Raw genomic sequence first — 22,236 nt, 5'->3', positions numbered from 1 at the left:
GATGTTACAGGCAACTGCTTCGCTCTCATAGCATGAAATTTCCACTCATTGTGAAGGTGTTGGCAGATAAATGTCCAATCCGCCTATATACGTCCAAATTTCAGGGTATTCGCACTGGACGTGGTGGATCATTGTCCATCGTGGCGAGTCGATTACGTGAATGTGTGGTGTCTGTTCTTTTGGACATATTCACTCGTTGATTCTAAATAAAGCCCGAATGCAGCTGATATCAGTATTCCCTGTCACTTAAATAGTTTTCAGACGATTACGTTATTTTTACCAATTTTTATTTGTATTCCCAAGGATCATTCACTTCTTCATACTCTTTAGCTGAAATGGAAAGGTTGGTACTAGGATCTAGTACAGTTTGAATATTTAAATCCAGTTGCTCTTTATAGCAGAAAAATGATAGAGACTGACAAGTTCACTTCATTAATACTGTAGCTGTAATGTGAAATTTAAATCTGGCTCAATAGTTAGCTGCCGGCCGGTGTGGCCGAGCGGTTCCAGGCGCTTCAGTCTGGAACCGCGCGACCGCTACGGTCGCAGGTTCGAATCCTGCCTCGGGCATGGATTTGTGTGATGTCCTTATGTTAGTTAGGTTTCAGAAGTTCTAAGTTCTAGGGGACTGATGACCTCAGATATTAAGTCCCATAGTGCTCAGAGCCATTTGAACCATTTTGACTTTCAATAATTAGCCTGGGGAACCAGGGCGTAATCAACCACTAGGCTCAGATCATGGCTGAATTTTTTAGTGACAACACACTATGAGAAGAACCATTAACCATACACATATAAAATTATAAACATTGTTACTTCTAAACCAACACAACATTCAATCCTTCTGCTGGGCCTTGCCGGCCGGGGTGGCCGCGCGGTTCTAGGCGCTACAGTCTGGAACCGCGCAACCGCTACGTTCGCAGGTTCGAATCCTGCCTCGGGCATGGATGTTTGTGATGTCCTTAGGTTAGTTAGGTTTAACTAGTTCTAAGTTCTAGGGACTTATGACCTCAGCAGTTGAGTCCCATAGTGCTCAGAGCCATTTGAACCATTTGCTGGACCTTCAAGTCTGTTACCCAGTAACTCTTATGAACCATCACAGTGTTTTCAGGTAATTGTAATACTGAAATGAGATTTTAGTAGGAAGAATACTTTAAATAATCCCTTTTTGGTGGTGCTCTGGTGAAACTTTAACTATCCTTCCAAGAACATCACTTGGGGTACGTCAGACATAACGCTCACTGAATAATTATGAACTGTGGCACTCCACAATGTTTATTAATTGTAGTGGAAGAAATTTCCTGGCAGCTTAAAACTGTGTGCCAGATTGAGATTCGAACTCGGAAATTTTATCTTTCCCAGACAAGTGCTCTACTGGTTGAAGTAAAGTTGTGGGGACGGATCGTCAATGATGCTGGGCAGCTCATCAGTAGAGCACTTGCCCGTGAATGACAAAGGTCCCATGTCTGAGTCCCAGTCTGGCGCACAGTTTCAATCTGCCGGGAAATTTCTTATCAGTGAGTACAGTGCAGAGTGAAAATTTCATTCCGTAGTGAAAGACAGTTGTTTCTCAGTTCAATAAAATCACAGCACTTTAGTACACAAACTTATTAATGAATAAAAAAAACCGCCTAACTGGTTCATGCAGTTGTATAGTACTGAACTGATCCTTTGAAATGAAGTTAGCGCCAGTGCACATCTCCGCTGGCTGCGAAAGTATCCGTGCCTCTCACTGTGTAACAAACTCTGAAAATTCTCTTCTTAAATCTGATTTTCGTTGTTGAGAGCTAACCAAAGTATCTCTTCAAATAGTAAGCCAAATTAATTCCATATAATTATATAATCTTGTTGCTCTAATTGCTTCGTTCAGTTCACAAGGTGGGAACACTTTGCCAGCTAACCACCACCTGATTCTTGCCACTTTCCAATTACAGCTAAGCCGGTTTCACTGCACAGGGACTTCCTCGAAGTTTTACACATTACAAGCCTTAATGCCCTATGCATGAACCAGTATTACAAGTAAAGGTGTAAAATTTATGTTTTTGTAGAACATTACTTTTGAAATTACATCCATGGAGTAAATGGACATAAATAATGAATGAAACATTTACCTAGATTATACTAATGAATGGTGTCTGTCCTTTCCGATATGGGCGAAAAGAACGAACACATGCATTCATAACTGATTCGCCAGACTCAGTGTGAATACACAATTATGTCCAACCTCCTGTGGGAATCTTACAGTAGCGAGTATGGAAGACATGGACGGCGACTGTGGATAGGTGGTGATAGGAGGGAATGTGGGTCGGCCGAGTGGTGTATCGATATACTCCGCGCAGTTGCGGTAAACCTTGAGTCTTGGTGGCGCAGCGGTTAAAGTAACTGCCTCGTAAGCAGACGATCCCGGGTTCAAATCCCAGTTTGGCACATTTTCCACTCGTCACCATTTATGTTGCATAAAGTCCTGATACAGCTGATGTCCATAGTCCCTTTCCTTATTAATGCCCTCCTCCTTCAATTTACATAGTATACACAGATGGAAACAGAAACTCCACTTGGTAGAAATAATCGCAGTTCTGATTAGATACATACAAATTTAAGATAATGCACATAACAAAGAACTGAAACCGAGGATAATCGATTTCAAGATTGGTGATAAGTGTCTGGAGTTTATTTCAACATTTAAACTTCTAGGCGCGCAGTCCGGAGCCGTGCGGCTGCTGCGGTCGCAGGTTCGAATCCTGCCTCGGGCATGGATGTGTGTACTGTCCTTAGGTTAGTTAGGTTTACGTAGTTCTAAGTTCTAGGGGACTGATGACCACAGCAGTTGAGTCCCATAGTGCTCAGAGCCATTTGAACCATTTAAACATTCATGACTAATACTAACAAGGGAACCTCCCCATCGCACCCCCCTCCCCCCCCCCCCCCTCAGATTTAGTTACAAGTTGGCACAGGGATAGGCCTTGAAAAGCTGAACACAGATCAATCGAGAAAACAGGAAGAAGTTGTGTGGAACTATGAAAAAAATAAGCAAAATATACAAACTGAGTAGTCCATGGGCAAGGTAGTCAACATCTAGGAAAAGGTCAGCTTACGAGCGCCGTTGTCCCGTGGTTAGCGTGAGCAGGTGCGGCACGAGAGGTCTTTGGTTCAAATCTTCTCTCGAGTGAAAAGTTTAATTTTTTATTTTCAGACAATTATTAAATTAAGTTCAGGCACTCACACATAATCAACTTCGCTCTCCAAAATTCCAGGACATGTTTAGATTTGCTTGGACATACGCAGGATTTGACGGTCTACACAAGGAAACATTTGAAAACGTAAAAAACATATGTTTTGACAGAGTACAGGGAAAACTGTGCGACTGTGAAACTGTTGCATTCATTTGTTGCAGTTTATGTGACAAACTCTTATGTTTTCATCACTTTTTTGGGAGTGATTATCACATCCACAAGAAAACCTAAATCGGGTAAGGTAGAAGAATCTTTTTACCCATTCGCCAAGTGTGCAAGTTAGGTGGGTCGACACCATATTCCTGTCATGTGGCGCACATGCCGTCACCAGTGTCGTATAGAATATATCAGACGTGTTTTCCTGTGGAGGAATCGGTTGACCTACGACCTTGCGATCTAATGTTTTCGGTTCCTATTGGAGAGGCACGTCCTTTCGTCTACTAATCGCACGGTTTTGCGGTGCGGTCGCAAAACACAGACACTAAACTTATTACAGTGAACAGAGACGTCAATGAATGAACGGGCAGATCGTAACTTTGCGAAAATAAAGAAAGTAAAATTTTTACTTGAGGGAGGACTTGAACCAAGGACCTCTCGTTCCGCATTTGCTCACTCTAACTACGGGACCACGCGCTCCTCTATACACATTGTCCTTGATGTTGCATATGTTGCACATGGACTACTCAGTTTGTATATTTTCTTCATTTTTTCATAGTTCCACAAAACGTCTTCCTGTTTTGACGATTGATCTGTGTTCAATTTTTCAAGGCCTATCCACTGCGTCAATTTATAACTAAATCTGAGGGGGGTGCGATGGGGAGGTTCCCTTGTAAGAAACAATATGAGATGAGGAGAGAAACCAATAACGGGAATGGCACGTAGGAGACAGGTTTGTTGCAAGGATGCTGAGAAAGAGCGTTGCTGCTGTGAAGCAAAACGCGTGGAGAACGGCAGTGCGACCCAATCTAGGCTACTGTTGCAGTGTCAGTCGTCTTTGTGAAGCAGGCATGACAATAGATATCGAATGAATTCGGAGATGCACTGCTAGGATTGTTAACAGCTCGGTACACACCATCTGGAAGTGTGACAGAGGTGCTCGGGGAACTTGACTGTGTCTTTTGGAAGGAAGATGACGTAGTTCTCGCAAATCTGTGTTGCGATGATTTATACAACCAGCTTTCAAGTAAGACTGTGCGACCATTTTACTGCCGCAGTCGTGTATCTTACGCAGGGACCCTGAGAATGAGGCAAGAGAGCAAGATGCGTACACAGGCACGTAGACAGCCGTTTTATTTTTTAATAGAAAATCACTAATATTGGTACAGAGTACTGTCTGCCATTCACGGTTCAGTGGTTCGTGAAGTATATATATTGATAAAGACGTACACTGTCAAAGTGTGGTTGCTAATTTGAGCCACCTGATTGGAAACTCAGGTATTTCCACACATGTTAAATTTTGAGCAACAACAAAAGCTATGGAATAAGTGAATAAAATATTTTTTATTCTACCCAAACACGTTTTAGCGCTCGCTGTGTTCATTTCACTGTTTAATTTACTTTTTTTCTGAGAACTGTTAGTACGTGTTAGCAGCTTGTGGAGGTTACATGAATTTCGGTTTGTAGCCGTTTAGATACACAAAGGACAGATGATTAGGCGTCAGATATTCCGTTAATTTACAAATACAGGTAAACAGACATGTCAAGGTTTGCCGCTTGTACGCCTATGTTAAGCTGAAAACTACGCCTAGAGTACTAATTTGGGAGAAAGGATTGTCATACCATTATTCACGTAAATCACAGGACGACATTAGTTATTCATGTTGGCAGTTTTATATCTCCCATCTATTCTGCAGCATGTCATCTACAAATAACCAATTTTTTTTTCTTTTCTGTTTTTCACTTACTTCAGACATGAAGTTGTTGTATTAAATTGCATTATTTAGTGATTTACTTTGGGTTTTTAGAGTCTGTTGTTTTGATACTCTTATTTTTATAAATTTGACATAAAGAGATCCATGAGGCAGGCGAAGATTACTACAATTATCAGTAGTCTGCGAATGTTTGTTTCACACACAACTGGAGACACTGTATCTACGTGCAGCAATGGCTCCTGCATATCTAAGGATCGGTAAATTTCGAAACACATCATGTGAGCAATGAAGTGATTCCTTACCTGATCTTTGACTTTTACCATTGCGATCCAGTTAGCCTGAATGTAGAACTACTGATTATTACTCTTATTTTAGATCTTTTGAAACACTAACTTGTTTTGATATTGTTTTATTTATTTATTTTTTTGCATGTATTTAATGCACTTAATTAAAAAATACCAGATTTGTCACCATTGTATGTACGTGTTGTTGTAGTTATATTATGCTCATTTGTTTCTCTGCCTGCTTGTTTGGAGAGTGACGTACAATTAACGCAACGGTCACCGTCTTGCATACGGTTAAAGTCTGCCAGGAAGTTTCACAACAAAGAAGCACACTGACGAAAAAAAAGCTGCTACACCAAGAAGGAGTTCTGCAACATAAGGGAAAGTTGGTAGGTGTTTTTCTGCATCTGAAAGACAACGTCTATTCAGATTACGAGCCGGTCGTGTAAGAGTGGCGCTCGTAGTGTCACTACGAAGATGCAAATGAAGTTTGCTTTTCATACGAGCTGGAACGGTCGTGAATGTTGGTTAACTTTGGGACTGGGCGTGGTGAGTGGACGATAGTCAAGAATGCCTTTAAGGCGACAAAGAGCCCCATTGTCAACACCTCACTGAGTCTGAACGAGGTTGTGTAACAGAGCTACGAGAAGGTAGATGGCCGGCCCGTGTGGCCGTGCGGTTCTAGGGGCTTCAGTCTGGAACCGCGTGACCGCCGCGGTCGCAGGTTGGAATCCTGCCTCGGGCATGGATGTGTGTGATGTCCTTAGATTAGTTAGGTTTAGGTAGTTCTAATTTCTAGGGGACTGATGGCCACAGATGTTAAGTCCCATAGTGCTCAGAGCCATTTGAAGGTAGATATTCCTTTTGTGATAATGCAGAAAGACTTGGCAGAAATGTACCCACTGTACGTGACTGGTGGCAGCGGTGGTAACGTGAATGTACGGTCTCAAGAACACCCATCCCGGACGGTCACGTGGTACTACCGAGTGAGAAGACCATTTCGTTCGGCGTATGACGCTGGCGCATCATACCGCACCTGAAGCAATAATTTGGGCAGCATTTGGCACCACGGTGACACAACGAACTGTTACAAATCGATTACGTAAAGAATAGCTCTGAGCCAGACGTCTTGTAGTATGCATTCCACTGACCACAAAGCATGGGCATTTGCGACTTCAGTGGTGTCAACTGAGAGCTCATTGGAGGGCGTGGTGGTGGTCTGTTGTATTTTCTTATGAAATCCGGTTCTGCCTCGGTGGCAATGATGGCCGTGTGTTAATTGGGAGAAGGCCAATTGAGGGCCTGCAACCAATCTGCCTGCATGCTAGACAGACAGGCCTACACCCGGAGCTGTGGTTTGGAGTGCGATTTCGTAAGACGGCGAGAGCGCTCTCGTGTTTATATCGCGCACCCAGACTGCAAATATGTACATCGGTCTGGTGATTCCAGCTATTGTGCTGCCATTTGTAAACAGCATTCCAGGCGGTGTCTTCCAGCAGGATAACACTCGCCCACATATGGCTGTTGTAAACCAACATTCTCTACAGAGTGTCGACATGCGGCCTTGGCCTGCTCGATCACCAGATCTGTCTCTGATGGAGCACATAAGGAACATCATTGGACTACAACTGCAGCGTCATCCACAAACAGCATTAACCGTCCTTGTATTGACCCTCCACGGGCATCAGGTACGAAACTTCAATACACAAACTGGCATACGTTACATGTACAGCACAATGCACGCACGTTTGCATTCAACAATCTGACGGTTACACTGGGTATTAATGTACCAACATTCCAAATTGGCTCATCTCAAGCTGACGTTAACGGGCGATCTTGCAACGTAAATCACTTAACATGTCACCTGGATAAGCTTACATTAAACTGAGATCTTGTAACATAACTTAAATATGTCTCTGGACTGAAAACCACAACAACAGATAAATATATTCCATAAATTTATTTACATTAATTATTTTTTTGGTATCGCAATATTTTTCCATCAGAGTAACTACTACCGTCAGACATATCATTATGAGTGTCCCTCAGTCATGTGAATAGGTCACATAGCCAGCATGTTTGTAATAGGTATAAGTCGTAACTCAGATATTCAAAAATGATTTGGTCCATTCCATGTGTAGGAATTAGGAAAGGATGTAGATTTAAAATACTTTAATTAAGACCGGATCATGATGCCCCTGTGGTTGGGAACCAGTGCCACAGAAAAAGCGACCAGCGTCTGATGTTCAGATGTTGCTGTCAAAGTATCTATCCTAAGTAGACGGATACCGTTGTAACCACTCCTAACGATGAAAAATTACACATTCGTAGCTTATTCGAGAACCTCATCTTCGTAAGCTTACTCACTGTGAAATATAAAGCAGGTGGAAATCTCTCAAGCAACTAATATCGAAGTAAAATCGTGAGGAAGTGATCGTGCACTGCATAAAATGGAACTCAGCGGCACCCAAATACTATTTTTGATTCTAAAAGTTTGACAGGTACATCTGCAGCTTGCGTTGCATGCTTAGATATGTCAAGCTTCTAATTACACCTTTGAGATGGTTCTTACATATGATTCCTTATGTTTGTGTCATGGGTCCTGTAGAAACAACGTGTTGCAGATATACAGGGCGTTCAAGAAAGGCTGGTCAGTGTTTAGGGATGACAAGAATGATCATTAGAAACAAAAAAGTGTAGTAAACATGGGCTCTAAAACGAATACTTTGAGAGCTACGAGCAATTCTTGATCTTCGATACTGTGTAACAAACCTCTTCTACTGCAGGCCCTTTCTTTGCATATTTTGGGATGTGGTAGTGTGGCCCAAAACAAGAAAAAATTTCCAGTAAACATGTGCTCTAAAATGCATACCTTAAAAGTTACGAGCACTTGTTCCTTTGAAGACTTGTGTTTCAAAGTAGCGAAAATGAACAAGTGCTCATAACTTTTAAGGTATATATTTTAGAGCACATGTTTACTGGACAATTTTTTTCTTGTTTTGGTCCAAACTACCGCTTCCCAAAATACGGAAAGCAACGAGTTTACAGTAGAAGAGATTTGATTTTCGGTATCGAAGATACAGAATTGCTCATGGCTCAGAAGGTATGAATTTTAGAGCTCGTGTTTACTTACCTACAAGGTCTACAACTTTGCTTCTGCCTTTTTTTTTCTCGCTGTTCGAGACTTTATTGTGAAAAACGTACAAAAAATTTACGATTCAAGGTATTGGCCATGGTTGTCCACTGTTTTCTCCTAGCCTTAGGGCAGCATACGAATCCAGCAGTGTATAAACTCTGCATCTTTTCAGGGGAACAATGAATCGATCCAATTTTGCACTTGTTCATATGACCGCAAGTGCTAGTCAGCTTGGACGTGCGTCATAGATCGAGAAAGGTGCCAGTCAGAGGGAGGAATATCTGGAGAATACAGCGGGTGGGGTAGAACTTTCCATTTCGGCGTTTCAAAGTATTTTTTGACTGGATCTTCAGCTTGGAATCGTGCACTGTCATGTTGCAAAATCATTTTTTCATGTGTATCGCTGTAGCGCGGCCGTTTGTCTTTCAGTGCTCGGCTCAAACACATCAGTTGCTTTTGATAACGACCTCCTGTGATTGTTCCCGTCGCTTGCAGTAGCATCGAAAGCTTTCTCTCTTTCACTACCGTGCCGGTCTTCAACGTCAAAACCACCATTCTTGAAGCATGGAAACCATTCTCTGCGAAGGTCTGTCACTAACAGGCATCTCATCATAGGTCTTACCCAGCTTTTTATGAGCCTCAGCCGCAGATTTCTTCATATCAAAGCAGAAAATTGAAACCTCCCGCAGATGACCAGAATTGGGCTCATAAGTTGACGTATTCAGTCATGAATAACTTTATGATGCAATCAAAAATCTACTGATATTTTGATGGCGTTATGTTCTCAAATGACACTTAAGTCGAACGACTTGCACTACTATTTTCCACAACTACCGTCTATTGCAAAACGGCGGAAGAGTAGTTGTAAACGTTATATTTTGATTCGAATAATCATTCCTCTCGCACCCCTGAATACTGTGTTTCCTCCTGGAACACCCAGTATACAACGTCGAAGATTCGTATGACCTGTGGTTTATTATTAAAGTACTCGACATCTAGGCTACGGATACCGTTATAAATGTAGTTCTTGTAGTCCGAAGAAGGATTTAGTTAGTCGTAATTTTCTGAAAGGAATCTGAGAAAGATTAGAAAACGAGGGAAATGTAATTTGGATGGCCGGAATCAAGTTTGAACCCGCTGTATCGAGTGTGAACCCGCTCTATCCTCCCACAGAGAAACACCCCAATACTATTACAACTCTCTTGATGTCAACTAATTTACTTTGCCTCTTAAATTAATTGGCATTTGACAGCGAACGGGGATCCCAACAATAAACCAATGGGAGCTGTACAAGCACCGTTGGTTCACACTCCGTTGCCGCTTCCACTCCTCAAAGCATCGCACATTGCAGTTCTCAAGTATAACACTTTCTAGACGCGCAAAGTTTCGCCTATGACAAGGAAAAACACTTAACTCGAGCAGTACATCTACATCTACATCTACATCCATACTCCGCAAGCCACCTGACGGTGTGTGGCGGAGGGTACCCTGAGTACCTCTATCGGTTCTCCCTTCTATTCCAGTCTCGTTGTTCGTGGAAAGAAGGATTGTCGGTATGCTTCTGTGTGGGCTCTAATCTCTCTGATTTTATCCTCATGGTCTCTTCGCGAGATATACGTAGGAGGGAGCAATATGCTGCTTCACTCTTCGGTGAACATATGTTCTCGAAACTTTAACAAAAGCCCGTACCGAGCTACTGAGTGTCTCTCCTGCAGAGTCTTCCACTGGAGTTTATCTCTCATCTCCGTAACGCTTTCGCGATTACTAAATGATCCTGTAACGAAGCGCGCTGCTCTCCGTTGGATCTTCTCTATCTCTTTTATCAACCCTATCTGGTATGGATCCCACACTGCTGAGCAGTATTCAAGCAGTGGGCGAACAAGCGTACTGTAACCTACTTCCTTTGTTTTCGTATTGCATTTCCTTAGTATTCTTCCAATGAATCTCAGTCTGGCATCTGCTTTACTGATGATCAACTTTATATGATCATTCCATTTTAAATCACTCCTAATGCGTACTCCCAGATAATTTATGGAATTAACTGCTTCCAGTTGCTGAGCTGCTATTTTGTAGCTAAATGATAAGGGATCTCCCTTTCTATGTATTCGCAGCGAATTACACTTGTCTACATTGAGATTCAATTGCCATTACCTGCACCATGCGTCAATTCGCTGCAGATCCTCCTGCATTTCAGTACAATTTTCCATTGTTACCACCTCTCGATACATCACAGCATCATCTGCAAAAAGCCTCAGTGAACTTCCGATGTCATCCACCAGGTTATTTATGTATATTGTGAATAGCAACGGTCCTATGACACTCCCCTGCGGCACACCTGAAATCACTCTTACTTCGGAAGACTTCTCTCCATTGAGAATGACATGCTGCGTTATGTTATCTAGGAACTCCTCAATACAATCACACAATTGGTCTGATAGTCCATACGCTCTTGCTTTGTTCATTAAACGACTGTGGGGAACTGTATCGAACGCCTTGCGGAAGTCAAGAAACACGGCATCTACCTGTGAACCCGTGTCTATGGCAGTAACTGAAGTTCATGACAGACTTCAGACATGTTTGTAGATTTCACAGAAATCTATGCCGTATGTGAATTTCATAACTTTTACGTAGTTACAGCAGGAGATAAGACTTTAAACTTCATAAAAAAGTACGTTAAATACTGATTTAAAAAATATGAAGTTTTGCGTACCAAACGGAATGCGATACGAAATTTCGGAGCACTCAGTCGCCGAGAGAGGTATTTTGGTACTCAATGAAAGTAAAAGCTATTTCAATGAGTTCAATAGTTTTCTAGATTATGTGCTATGTTTCAAATTGTGTGTGGAAGCGAAAATCTCCTTTTTCAAAAACGTTAACGTAACTCCGATCCTAATTAAAATTAGAAACAGGTACTTGAGACGTTTAAAGAAGTTATAAACATGTATTCCACTCATGAATTTCAGAAATCTTTGGTCGTTTTTGTCGGTGATAGACATTTTAAGCTGCGCGGGATTAACCGAGCGGTCTAGGGCGCTGCAGTCATGGACTGTGCGGCTGGTCCCGGCGGAGATTCGAGTCCTCCCTCGGCATGGGTGTGTGTGTTTGTCCTTAGGATAATTTAGGTTAAATAGTGTGTTAGCTTAGGGACTGATGACCTTAGGAATTAAGTCCCATAAGATTTCACACACGTTTGAACTTTTTTTTCTTGAGAGATTTTAAAGCTTTTTTGTATCGCTGTGGAGTGTGGGGCAACGTGGTGGCTCTCTGCAAAACTGCCACAACGTTCAAACTTCGAAACTAACATGTGAGATGACAACTAATTTAAATTGGACTGTAAGTCATGATGTCCTTTATTATTTACTTCTATGTTGCATTACAATTTTTAGCTCTGCTAATGGAAGGGATGTTATATGAAATTCGTGTAATAGATTTTCGTCCATAAATCCTAAGTTTTGATAACTGGAACACATTACCAAGTCTCTGGTGTAAGAGAAGTCTGTTTTTTTCCACAGTACTTTGGACCGTTTCCAGATGGCCTGCTCAAAGTGGATGTACGAATAATGCAGCAATGGCTGTGCGAGTCTGTGTACGCTGACATCAACAGCAGCATCTACCCTACACAGATCTGTGCAATTCCTTTCGAGGACGGCACGTACTACGACGCCTGCAGTGTAAGTAAACGGCAAGCTGGTGGTGAAAAGTACGTATGGGCGAGGAAGGGCCATTATTTTGTATGACTGACTTTTGTAGTGTGGGGGAGAGTGTTGTGTCTGGAGGATAGTGTACCTAGGAACACATCATGTTTCCTGGTTAGTGTTTCATTGTAGCGACTGATTCTAGAATCACTTGAAGAAATGCGTACTACAAACATCCATAAGCAGTTACTGGGACTTCCTATTATTTTTGTTGTTTCTGCGACATGAGGTTGTGTTTTGTGTAGGTTTCGTAAATTTTATGTGTTTTACACATTTGAGCGCTCTTTAATGGATATCAAAGTTATTTGGTGGATATTGTTAATTCTTAAGTTACAGAATTCTGTGTTGGGTAAATTCCTTGCATTTTTAAAGCTAATTACATAACATGTTAAGTCACACTTTGTCGGTTGTGAACCATTTTATATCTTGAAACAAAAGAAGATCTTCAACGACAGAACTTGATATTTGCAAAGGGATCGACGCCAGAGGTCACATTTTCCCAACCACTGCACCAGGCCCACACTCTGAGGCGCCTGTTGGTGGCAGCGGAAGGAGGCGGGAGAGAGGATACCAAGCGACAAACAGCAGATAGCTGGTGAGCTGTACGCACCTGGAAAATCGGTCATGTTTGCTGTTTTAAGAACGAAAGCAAAGTGTCGTGTCAGTGTGCATGCGCCATGAACAAAGCAAGACGTAGAAAGCATGAGAGGACAAGTGTGAGCAAAGGCACATTGGTGACACGACCTGAGGAGCCAACCAAGGGCAAAATGTTGGAAGACGAAGTGGGAATCCCCAATAGCAACGAGCTCGTAATTGACACCCCCATCACCTCCAAAGAGGACGAACAGAAGACCAACGATCACATGACAACACAGCATACCATCTATGTTCTGGCTCTATCTATTTTCATCCAGTATCAGGACAGAGACTGGTGGGACTTCTTCGGCACCCTCGGAGACACTGTGAAGGGTGAAATCAGCACCAAATACCTTGACAATGACGCTGTACCAGATGTATGTACGAATTCTGCTCTAGCTATGAGTCTGTCAAGCCTCTTCTCGTAGCTATGAGTCTGTCAAGCCTCTTCTCGTCAAAACGATTTTTCTGGCACCAGAGAAGACGCGACCAAAGAAGAGAATGACAGCAGTCAAAGCGTTCTTCAGGGGGCTACTGTGGCTGTACAATGAAGACATAATCTGCAGACGGCTAAACTGCTGGGTTTGGAGATGTGGTCATAAGGCTACATAACAGGACCAATAAGAAGAGGCAACCACTCTTGGACTTGGCTGTAGACTTAGCTGAGAACCAGCAAAAAAAAGGGAGCCAAACAAGTCTGTGAGCTGAACAAGTTGAGACTCTCCTGGTGGGACTCGACACTAAGCCACGTTGCTATAAGTGCCAAGAAGAGGGCGATATGGCCAAATACTGCCGTAGTCAGCGAATGTGTGTCAAGTGCGCTGACAAGCACGCCAGTCAGGCTTGCCCACATAAGGAAGTACACCAGCCAACTTGCCTCCACTGCGGTGGGACACATGTCGCAAGCTTTTGCGGCTGCAGAGTGTGTGCAGCCCGAGACAACGCCAGTGAGATGCAGTAGAGGAAGGAGACATCCCAGGACAGCTCGGCAGACACTGACCACACCAAGAAGTGCTGTAGGAAGTGAAAACGGCCCCAGAGCAGACTGGAGGCGAGGTGGAAGTGTACTCCCTTCCCACGCGGTCGGATGCGCCCCCCCCCCCTTTCCAGTGAGAGTGGCGAAGGGGGAAGGTAACTGCGCGCAATAGAGTGGAGGCAGTCCACCAGACTCCTGAGAAGTCAAAGCCGCTGTAGCCTCGCACCAACAGTCTGCAAGAAGGACGACCCACGGTACAACATCGACGACGCCCTACAAGAGGCTTTAGAATTATGCTCAACAAGGATATGGAAGCGGTCTTCCTCCTGTTGAGAGAGGCTTACCATCGCCACTCACACGTGGAGACATGAGCAGCATAGACAGGTGCACAAACTTGCCTCGCTGCAGCCCTCCATCACTACAACACCAAGAGATGCAGATTCCCCTGCTGGACGTGAAGAAGCATCAGCTTGAGACATGAGATAGGATGAAAGAGATGGTGACCAACTGTGCAACACAAAAGCCGAAAGTCAACAGAAAAGACAGCACCTCAGTTACCGAAACCGAGAAACTGATCAAGTAGTGCAAACCATTTAATTCATCAACAGCTATAACTGTCTAATAGACACAGAATGGCAGAAGATTCAATCCCAAACGAAGAGGAACAGGGTTACAAACGGCAGCGTAAGAGGAGCTGGTCTATGAATAGCAACATAGCTGGCTGCCACTACAAGGAGGATGGCAACGCCCAGCAGCGTAAATCCACAACAAGTAGGTGACTTTGCTGATGCAAGCTGATGACCCTTAAAAACTGGAGCGCTACAAAACCAACAAAACATGGTCAAAACACCACAGCACCCCAACAGGTGGAAATCCCAACAGTTATAGCCAAGGTTTTCGGAGGCTTCCCCTTGGCTTTAAGTCAAATGACAGAAGTATCCATTGCAACTCCTCCTACAGTCTCAATTGGGAGACAGTAGTAAATATAACCCCACCTCCTCTCAAATATATATTAAAAATGAAGAAATTCCTCCAGCTGTGTTTAAGGTGTAGATTTTATTAGTTTCAATGTTGTAACAACGCCATCTTCAGGTCCATACACTTGTTGACGTAAGCTGTGTGCAGCTGATACTAGAAGTCAGTGGTGAGATACGGACATGCTCCGTGTGGAAGGTGGTTAGTAACTGACTTCTAGTCAACTTCTGACGTCAACAAGTTAGTACCAACCTTCCACACGGAGCACGTCCGTATCTCACCACTGACTTCTAGTATCAGCCGGACGCAGTTGACGTGAACAAGTGTATGGGCCTGAAGATGACGTTGTTACAACGTTGAAACTGGTTACCAAAATAAAATCGACACCTTAAATACAGCTGGAAGAATTTCTCCATTTTTAATATAAATTTGCACCAGCTGACGTCTCACGGTCCTTCATTTCAACTATGGATGTACGAAGAGTCTCTCAAATACTCCTATTGGCGTCACCGCAAACAAAATAAAGATGGAAACAGAACAACCTTAGTTTAAGACATTCGCTGTGAAAATGCGGATTTGGATACACTAGTAAGGCGTCCTCCACAAGAGGAGGGAATGAAATGTGCCAGAAAAAAAGTCTGTATCACCCAGAGTCTCACACTGGCAATGCTAGCACTCGCTTCACTCGATCGTCGGTGCAAGGGCCGCCTAAGGCTGTATCTCTTTTTGAGAAACAAAAGCGGAATTGTTGTCTTACCGGTAGAGAGGGTTGTCAGTGGTGGTGTCATCACCAACATAGCCACCATAACTGTCGTCACTGGTGCAGTCTGTGCCGACCCTGTGTACCATAGACAACTGCGTTTGGCACTAGCTGACACATGCACACGAAGTAGGTGCTATAGAATATTAAGTTACTCTGATCCAGAAAATTGTCGCTGAAAGCAGTCTGTAGTGTTTTTACGAACGGAGCTCGCTATGCCAGACAATGAGAGGCCTGGACAATGCCGACAAAAACTAGATCAAGAAGACTTGGTACAGTTAGATGTGTCCTATATGATCACAACCCACTTGGTCATCTCCAGAGATGTAGAAAAAGTCCCGTGAGACCAACAATCCTGTACTCGTCTCAGACAAATCCACCAACTGCGGTAACACTCTGCATCCAGTCCTCTTGGTGAAGTATCCAGGAGATAAGTCGTGGGAAAAACTAGAAGGTGCCGTCACATAAATCGCATGAGGAGATTACTGCGCAAATGCATTGAACGTTGACTTCCAAGGAGCGCATGATGTGGTCACGAAGTTCCTGACTGTACACTTCGTAGCTGAGACTGCACCCAGGGACCCCAGATGGCGTGAGACTGTGATGGAGACTAAATGCGACTTTTCCTTCCTCGTGATGACATGGGAAGTTACTGAGCTGCTGAGCAATCTCAGGTTCTATGGAGTGGCAGGCATTCGCAAGGCGACAGACAGGAACCAGTCACTGGTCTAACTGCTAGCTGTTTGTAGGCCTAATCTGGCACAGAGAGAACAAAGACGTAGTGCTTGTCTGGAGGCTGACGCGATTCAAGCTTGAAGTTCCCCAGACAAGGAAAGAACTGTAGAATGTTTCACTGCCATGAGCTAGGCCACTTGGTGAAGTACAGCCGACACGCTGAGGCATGTGTCAAGTGCATGCAAGCACATGACTCATGCATCTGGTCCCACCCACACGTCGCTGCACTGGTATGTGGCAGCTGTGGCAGCAAACAAACGTCCATGTTTCACAGCTGCCCACCTGTTAGTGCTGTGAAAAGAAGCCAAGATGAAGGCGTGAAAAGAAGACCCACACGACTGGAACTCCGTCTCTGCTCCACTACGAAGACTATGAGTGCTCGCTACATAAGCAGGCGAAGCCAGTGACACCATCGAACACAAAGCCCTCAGCGAGAGGACGGCAGAAACAATAAGACTGATGTTGGAGCAGCTCAAATCTGCCCTGATGGCAGCATGGAGGAAACACTCCATCTGATGTGTCCCATCACCACTGTGGCTTCACCACCCCCTGCTACCATTACAAGATGTGAGAAGTTGCAAACATGAGAAGAATGCGGCGAGCAATGTCAGCCCTTGCAAAATTGCACCGAGCTGATGAGGCTGCTACATAGCCTCCAATGGACGCCTCTACACCAGTCCATGTCAAAAGGTCAACAGGAGATTCATTGTGAGACGCTTCCAGTGATGCCCATGCCGCAAAGCCACAACTCTTCTCATGTGCGTCCAGACACAGAGGGGTAGTGTTAAAAAGATGTGCCATTCAAACGCAGCCTATGACACCAGAGAACAGGGGAACGGTGGGTCCCATAAATGTTCAGCCCCAGGCAGGTCTTCCCTCAGGAGAGGGTGAAGGATGCCACATCCAAGTCACCTGCTTCCTCAGTCACACCACACTGAGAGGCTGGGATGAACCACAGCATCAAGAAAAAGTAATACAGGGCGAGATGGATAACATCTGCAGATTCTACGATCCTGGAGGCTGACCTGGCACGCCATGATACCCCAAAAGCGAAAGAAAAAAGCAAGTATAGAACACTACCTAGAGACAGCTGGCTGGCGAACTTCCATGTTCGAAGACAATCACAGCCATGTCCCCCAAAAACAAATAAATTGTGTCCCAATAACCCATCTAAAACCAACTTAGACACCAGGACATGGGGCACCGGAGAAACCGATAGTCCCATTCAACAGCACATAAAAAAATCACTTACTAGGAACCCCAAAAGATGGCAAGAAACTAGCTTGCTGAAATAGCGCACCCTTTGGACGACAGCACCCACCCATATACCTGAGAACTGTTCAAAATTGAAAATGTAACAGCAACAGTCTAGGCCATATAAAACACTTTATTTTAAAGAACTGTGATCGGTTTCGATCAATGTCCGATCATCCTCACATTGTGACATTCTGATTGCTGGAGTTTGTGGCACGACCCACATGACTGGCTGGTGTAAAGAGCACCTGTTCCATAATAACGACGGATTATAGGAGGAAATTGAGTATTTAAATATCGCGTTTTGTTTGGTATCTTTAATCCTCCTCCACTTTTCAGTTAGGTGGGTAAATACACTGGTGGAAAAAAAATTACTACACCTGGAAACACGATGTCGATTTTGATCTTATGTCAGCATATACCGTCTGGGGGGCGTGGGAGGGGGGTAGCAGATGTACTGATAATGGTTTCATCATTGTCCACTAACAAAGTGGTATAGTTACCAGAGGCCACCTATGTCTACGCTGTAATGGGGAATGCTCACAGCCAGAAGACTCATTATAGTGTAAACGTGTGAAACCAGCAGGCAACCATGTTCGGGAGACTCGTGCTTCCTGCAGCCATCTGAGCGAGTTTGTAAGGGGTCAAATTGTGGCCTACGGAGTGGCAGGATGGTTCCTTCGGAGAACTGCCACCCAGTTGGACATGCTGCATCAGTAGCGCAGCAATGCTGTTATCAATGGTCGCGTGAACATTTTCACACCTGTAGACGCGGTTCTGGATGTCCACGCAGCACAGACGAGAAACGGCGCAATGTAAGGACAGATGCCACTTAACAGACAAAAGGGCTTGTGAGCCCATAGCGTCAGCACGAACTGTTGCGAAGTGGTTATTAGCAGAGAGACTATGGGCATGCACACCTCTAACCTGCTTCCACTATCGCCTCAGCATCGATGTACTCGGTTCAGCTGGTACCCTCAGAATATTATATGGCGCGCTGTCATCTTCAGTGATGAAAGCAAATACTGCCTGCAAACAATTGGTGGTCGTTCGTGTGTATGACATAGACGTGGTGAGAGCTGTCTCGTAGAGCGCATTCATCTAAGACACACTGGCCCCACCCTAGGTCTTACGGCCTGGGATGCAATAAGCTGCACCTCTTGTTCACCTTTGCTGTTTCTAGTGGGGACGCCAGCCAGTGCTCGGTAATGCAGAATGTTGTTAAACCCGTTGTTTTGCGATTCGTGCAAAAGGAAGGTGATGGGTTCTTCCAAGAGGTTAATGATCGCCCACACCCTCCCTGTGAAAATCAGTGTACCCTACAAGGTGAGCAGCAATTTACTTCCCCAGCACGATCTCCGTATTTGTCTCTAATCGAGCACATATTGGATATGATGGCACGAGAAGTGGCTTGTGTGACTCGTCAACCAGCAACTCCTACAGAACAAAGTGAACATGTCGAGAATCCGTGACAGGATGTATCCCAGGACAGTGTTGGCCATCTGTATGACTGAATGGATGTTAGAGTCAGCATCTGCATTGCCACTGTGGAAACTACACCATGTTCTAATATGGGGGGTTCAGCATGGATCAATACCTGATACCTCAGAACCACTCCATACATTTTTTTTTTTTTTTTTTTTTTGTCATCAGTCTACTGACTGGTGTGATGCGGCCCGCCACGAATTCCTTTCCTGTGCTAACCTCTTCATCTCAGAGTAGCACTTGCAACCTACGTCCTCAATTATTTGCTTGACGTATTCCAGTCTCTGTCTTCCTCTACAGTTTTTGCCCTCTACAGGTCCCTCTAGTACCATGGAAGTCATTCCCTCATGTCTTAGCAGATGTCCTATCATCCTGTCCCTTCTCCTTATCAGTGTTTTCCACATATTCCTTTCCGATTCTGCATAGAACCTCCTCATTCATTACCTTATCAGTCCACCTAATTTTCGACATTCGTCTATAGCACCACATCTCAAATGCTTCGATTCTCTTCTGTTCCGGTTTTCCCACAGTCCATGTTTCACTAGCATACAATGCTGTATTCCAGACGTACATCCTCAGAAATATCTTCCTCAAATTAAGGCCGGTATTTGATATTAGTAGACTTCTCTTGACCAGAAATGCTTTTTTTGCCATGGGGAGTCTGCTTTTTATGTCCTCCTTGCTACGTCCGTCATCGGTTATTTTACTGCCTAGGTAGCAGAATTCCTTAACTTCATTGACTTCGTGACCATCAATCCTGATGTTAAGTTTCTCGCTGTTCTCATTTCTACTACTTCTCATTACCTTCGTCTTTCTCCGATTTACTCTCAAACCATACTGTGTACTCATTAGACTGTTCATTCCGTTCAGCAGATCATTTAATTCTTCTTCACTTTCACTCAGGATAGCAATGTCATCAGCGAATCGTATCATTGATATCCTTTCACCTTGTATTTTTATTCCACTCCTGAACCTTTCTTTTATTTCCATCATTGCTTCCTCGATGTACAGATTGAAGAGTAGGGGCGAAAGGCTACAGCCTTGTCTTACACCCTTCTTAATACGAGCCCCTCGTTCTTGAATGTCCACTCTTATTATTCCCTCTTGTTTGTTGTACATATTGTATATGACTCGTCTCTCCATATAGCTTACCCCTACTTTTTTCAGAATCTCAAACAGCTTGCACCATTTTACATTGTCGAACGCTTTTTCCAGGTCGACAAATCCAATGAAAGTGTCCTGATTTTTCTTTAGCCTTGCTTCCATTATTCACATTTTTCCTGCAGCCATTTCGTCTTAGCTTCCCTGCACTTCCTGTTTATTTCATTCCTCAGCGACTTGTATTTCTGTATTCCTGATTTTCCCGGAACATGTTTGTACCTCCTCCATACATACTGTTCGAAAAATGAATCTTGAGTGAACTGTATACCTCTAAAAGTTTGTACTAATTTTATTTTTGCTGGCAGTGTATGTAAAGATATGAGAAATATTACAATGTATGAATGCTCTTTATATAACAGTATAATTAATTACATTTATGCTTTATAGTCATTGGAGAAATACGTTTCAGTATGCGTTACTAATACATAATAAAATCTAAAACAGGCTATTAACTTGGAACTTTGAGTTTCATCTTTCCTTTCGTTTGAAACGTGGCAAACGAAAATTTCAGTACATATGAAAGCGAAGTATAATCAGGCGATGTAAATCATCAATTGATTTGAAAAATGAATTTATGCAGAAGTAAGCTCAAATTTCTTTCAGGAATGTGTAGATTACCAGTTTTATTCGAGTCACTATTGTTAGATACTTATAATTTTTGGACTATTCTATGTTTCGACTGTAATAATTATCTTGACTGAAATACTGAGATTTATGTTTATGGATGTGAATAACATTTGATCCCAATCACTAAAATTTTTACATTGACTGGAAATAAATGTGTATTACGTTAAGAATGGTCAGAATATACCTTTGTAAAACATAATTTTTTAAACATGCTTAGGTAACTTTATCAGGTTATCTTTGCAGGGTGATGAACATGCTTAGGTAACTTTATCAGGTTATCTTTGCAGGGTGATGGAGGGGGTCCGCTGCTCTACGAAGGAAAGGTTGTGGGGCTGGTGTCTTGGGGATACTACTGTGGTGAGCCTCCCTACCCCTCAGTCTACATACGTGTCTCCAGCTATGTGGACTGGATCACTGAGAGGACAAATGGCTCACAGCTGTATCACTAGCGACGTAGAATTTGTACTTGTTGCAGTTCTTAAATACTGATTAATATTATGTTGCAGGTTATTTTATAACAATATGTTATCAAAGATAAGTCCGTTAGCAGGTAACAATAAAATTTCATCCGAACTTTTGTTTGCAGCAATCTTGTATTCGGTCTGTGACACTGGGTCAAGCTCATTCACACTCGTAAAACTTATCCGTATATTGCAATATATATCGTTCAGTGCTCACCTTACTCTTATAATGCCCTACCTCACTTATTTGTCCATATATTACCGAGAATAAATATTAATCTATAATAACTATTTCATAGTTTAAACAACGTTAAAATTTGCAGAAATATCCAGTGCATTATATTTGCAGATAAATAGTACTTATCTTGCAAAGTTGGTCCCAGTATCTTGAGTGGTTCCTTTGTTCCTGTTTAACCTACTGAAAAGATTTCGACCAGTGTCGTTCAAATGACAAGTTACTGGAACATTAGGTTGCTTTTAACAATTTTCTTCTTGTTCTTCTTCTTCTTCTTCTTCTTTCCAGAAACAAATTGTATCATCTCGTATTTCACGCTTTTCAAACATACACTGTGCAACTTTCTTGAGCCATACAAGGAACATAATCGATCAGAGCGCAACATTTACCAAAGTCAACAGATGTTACGCCCATTCCACCCTAACTTATCGAACTCAAGCTATCAGAAGCAACTCTTAGGCACTTGGCGCCAAAAATATATTATATATTATGAAACTGGCTTCCAGTACCTTCTGGAATAGGACATAGTCCAAGTTTGTATTAACACAACTGTCCTAAGTGAGACTGTTTTTCAGATTTTATTTACACATTGTTTTTTAGACATCATTATTTAAATACAAATTTATAGGCTTCATGATCAATAACAAAGGCTACAAATTTTGACTATAAGAAAAATAGTAGCTTCTTGTTATTTTATAAAATCGATTTCATT

At 43.0% G+C, this 22,236-nt stretch overlaps 1 protein-coding gene across 1 annotated transcript in view; it reads left to right on the top strand.

Moving 5' to 3' along the window:
• Positions 1-21,277, top strand: part of LOC126456342 (trypsin-like) — a 187,074-nt gene extending 165,797 nt beyond the window's left edge. Inside the window, exons 6-7 of the mRNA XM_050092098.1 lie at positions 12,037-12,195; positions 21,116-21,277. Of these exons, the coding sequence (XP_049948055.1) occupies positions 12,037-12,195; positions 21,116-21,277 (321 nt within the window). The remainder of the gene's footprint in view (positions 1-12,036; positions 12,196-21,115) is intronic.
• The last annotated feature ends 959 nt before the right edge of the window (positions 21,278-22,236 follow it).

The sequence above is a fragment of the Schistocerca serialis genome, chromosome 1 (assembly GCF_023864345.2).
Source record: "Schistocerca serialis cubense isolate TAMUIC-IGC-003099 chromosome 1, iqSchSeri2.2, whole genome shotgun sequence".
Classification (NCBI taxonomy): domain Eukaryota; kingdom Metazoa; phylum Arthropoda; class Insecta; order Orthoptera; family Acrididae; genus Schistocerca; species Schistocerca serialis.
This window is presented reverse-complemented; position numbering and strand designations above follow the sequence as displayed.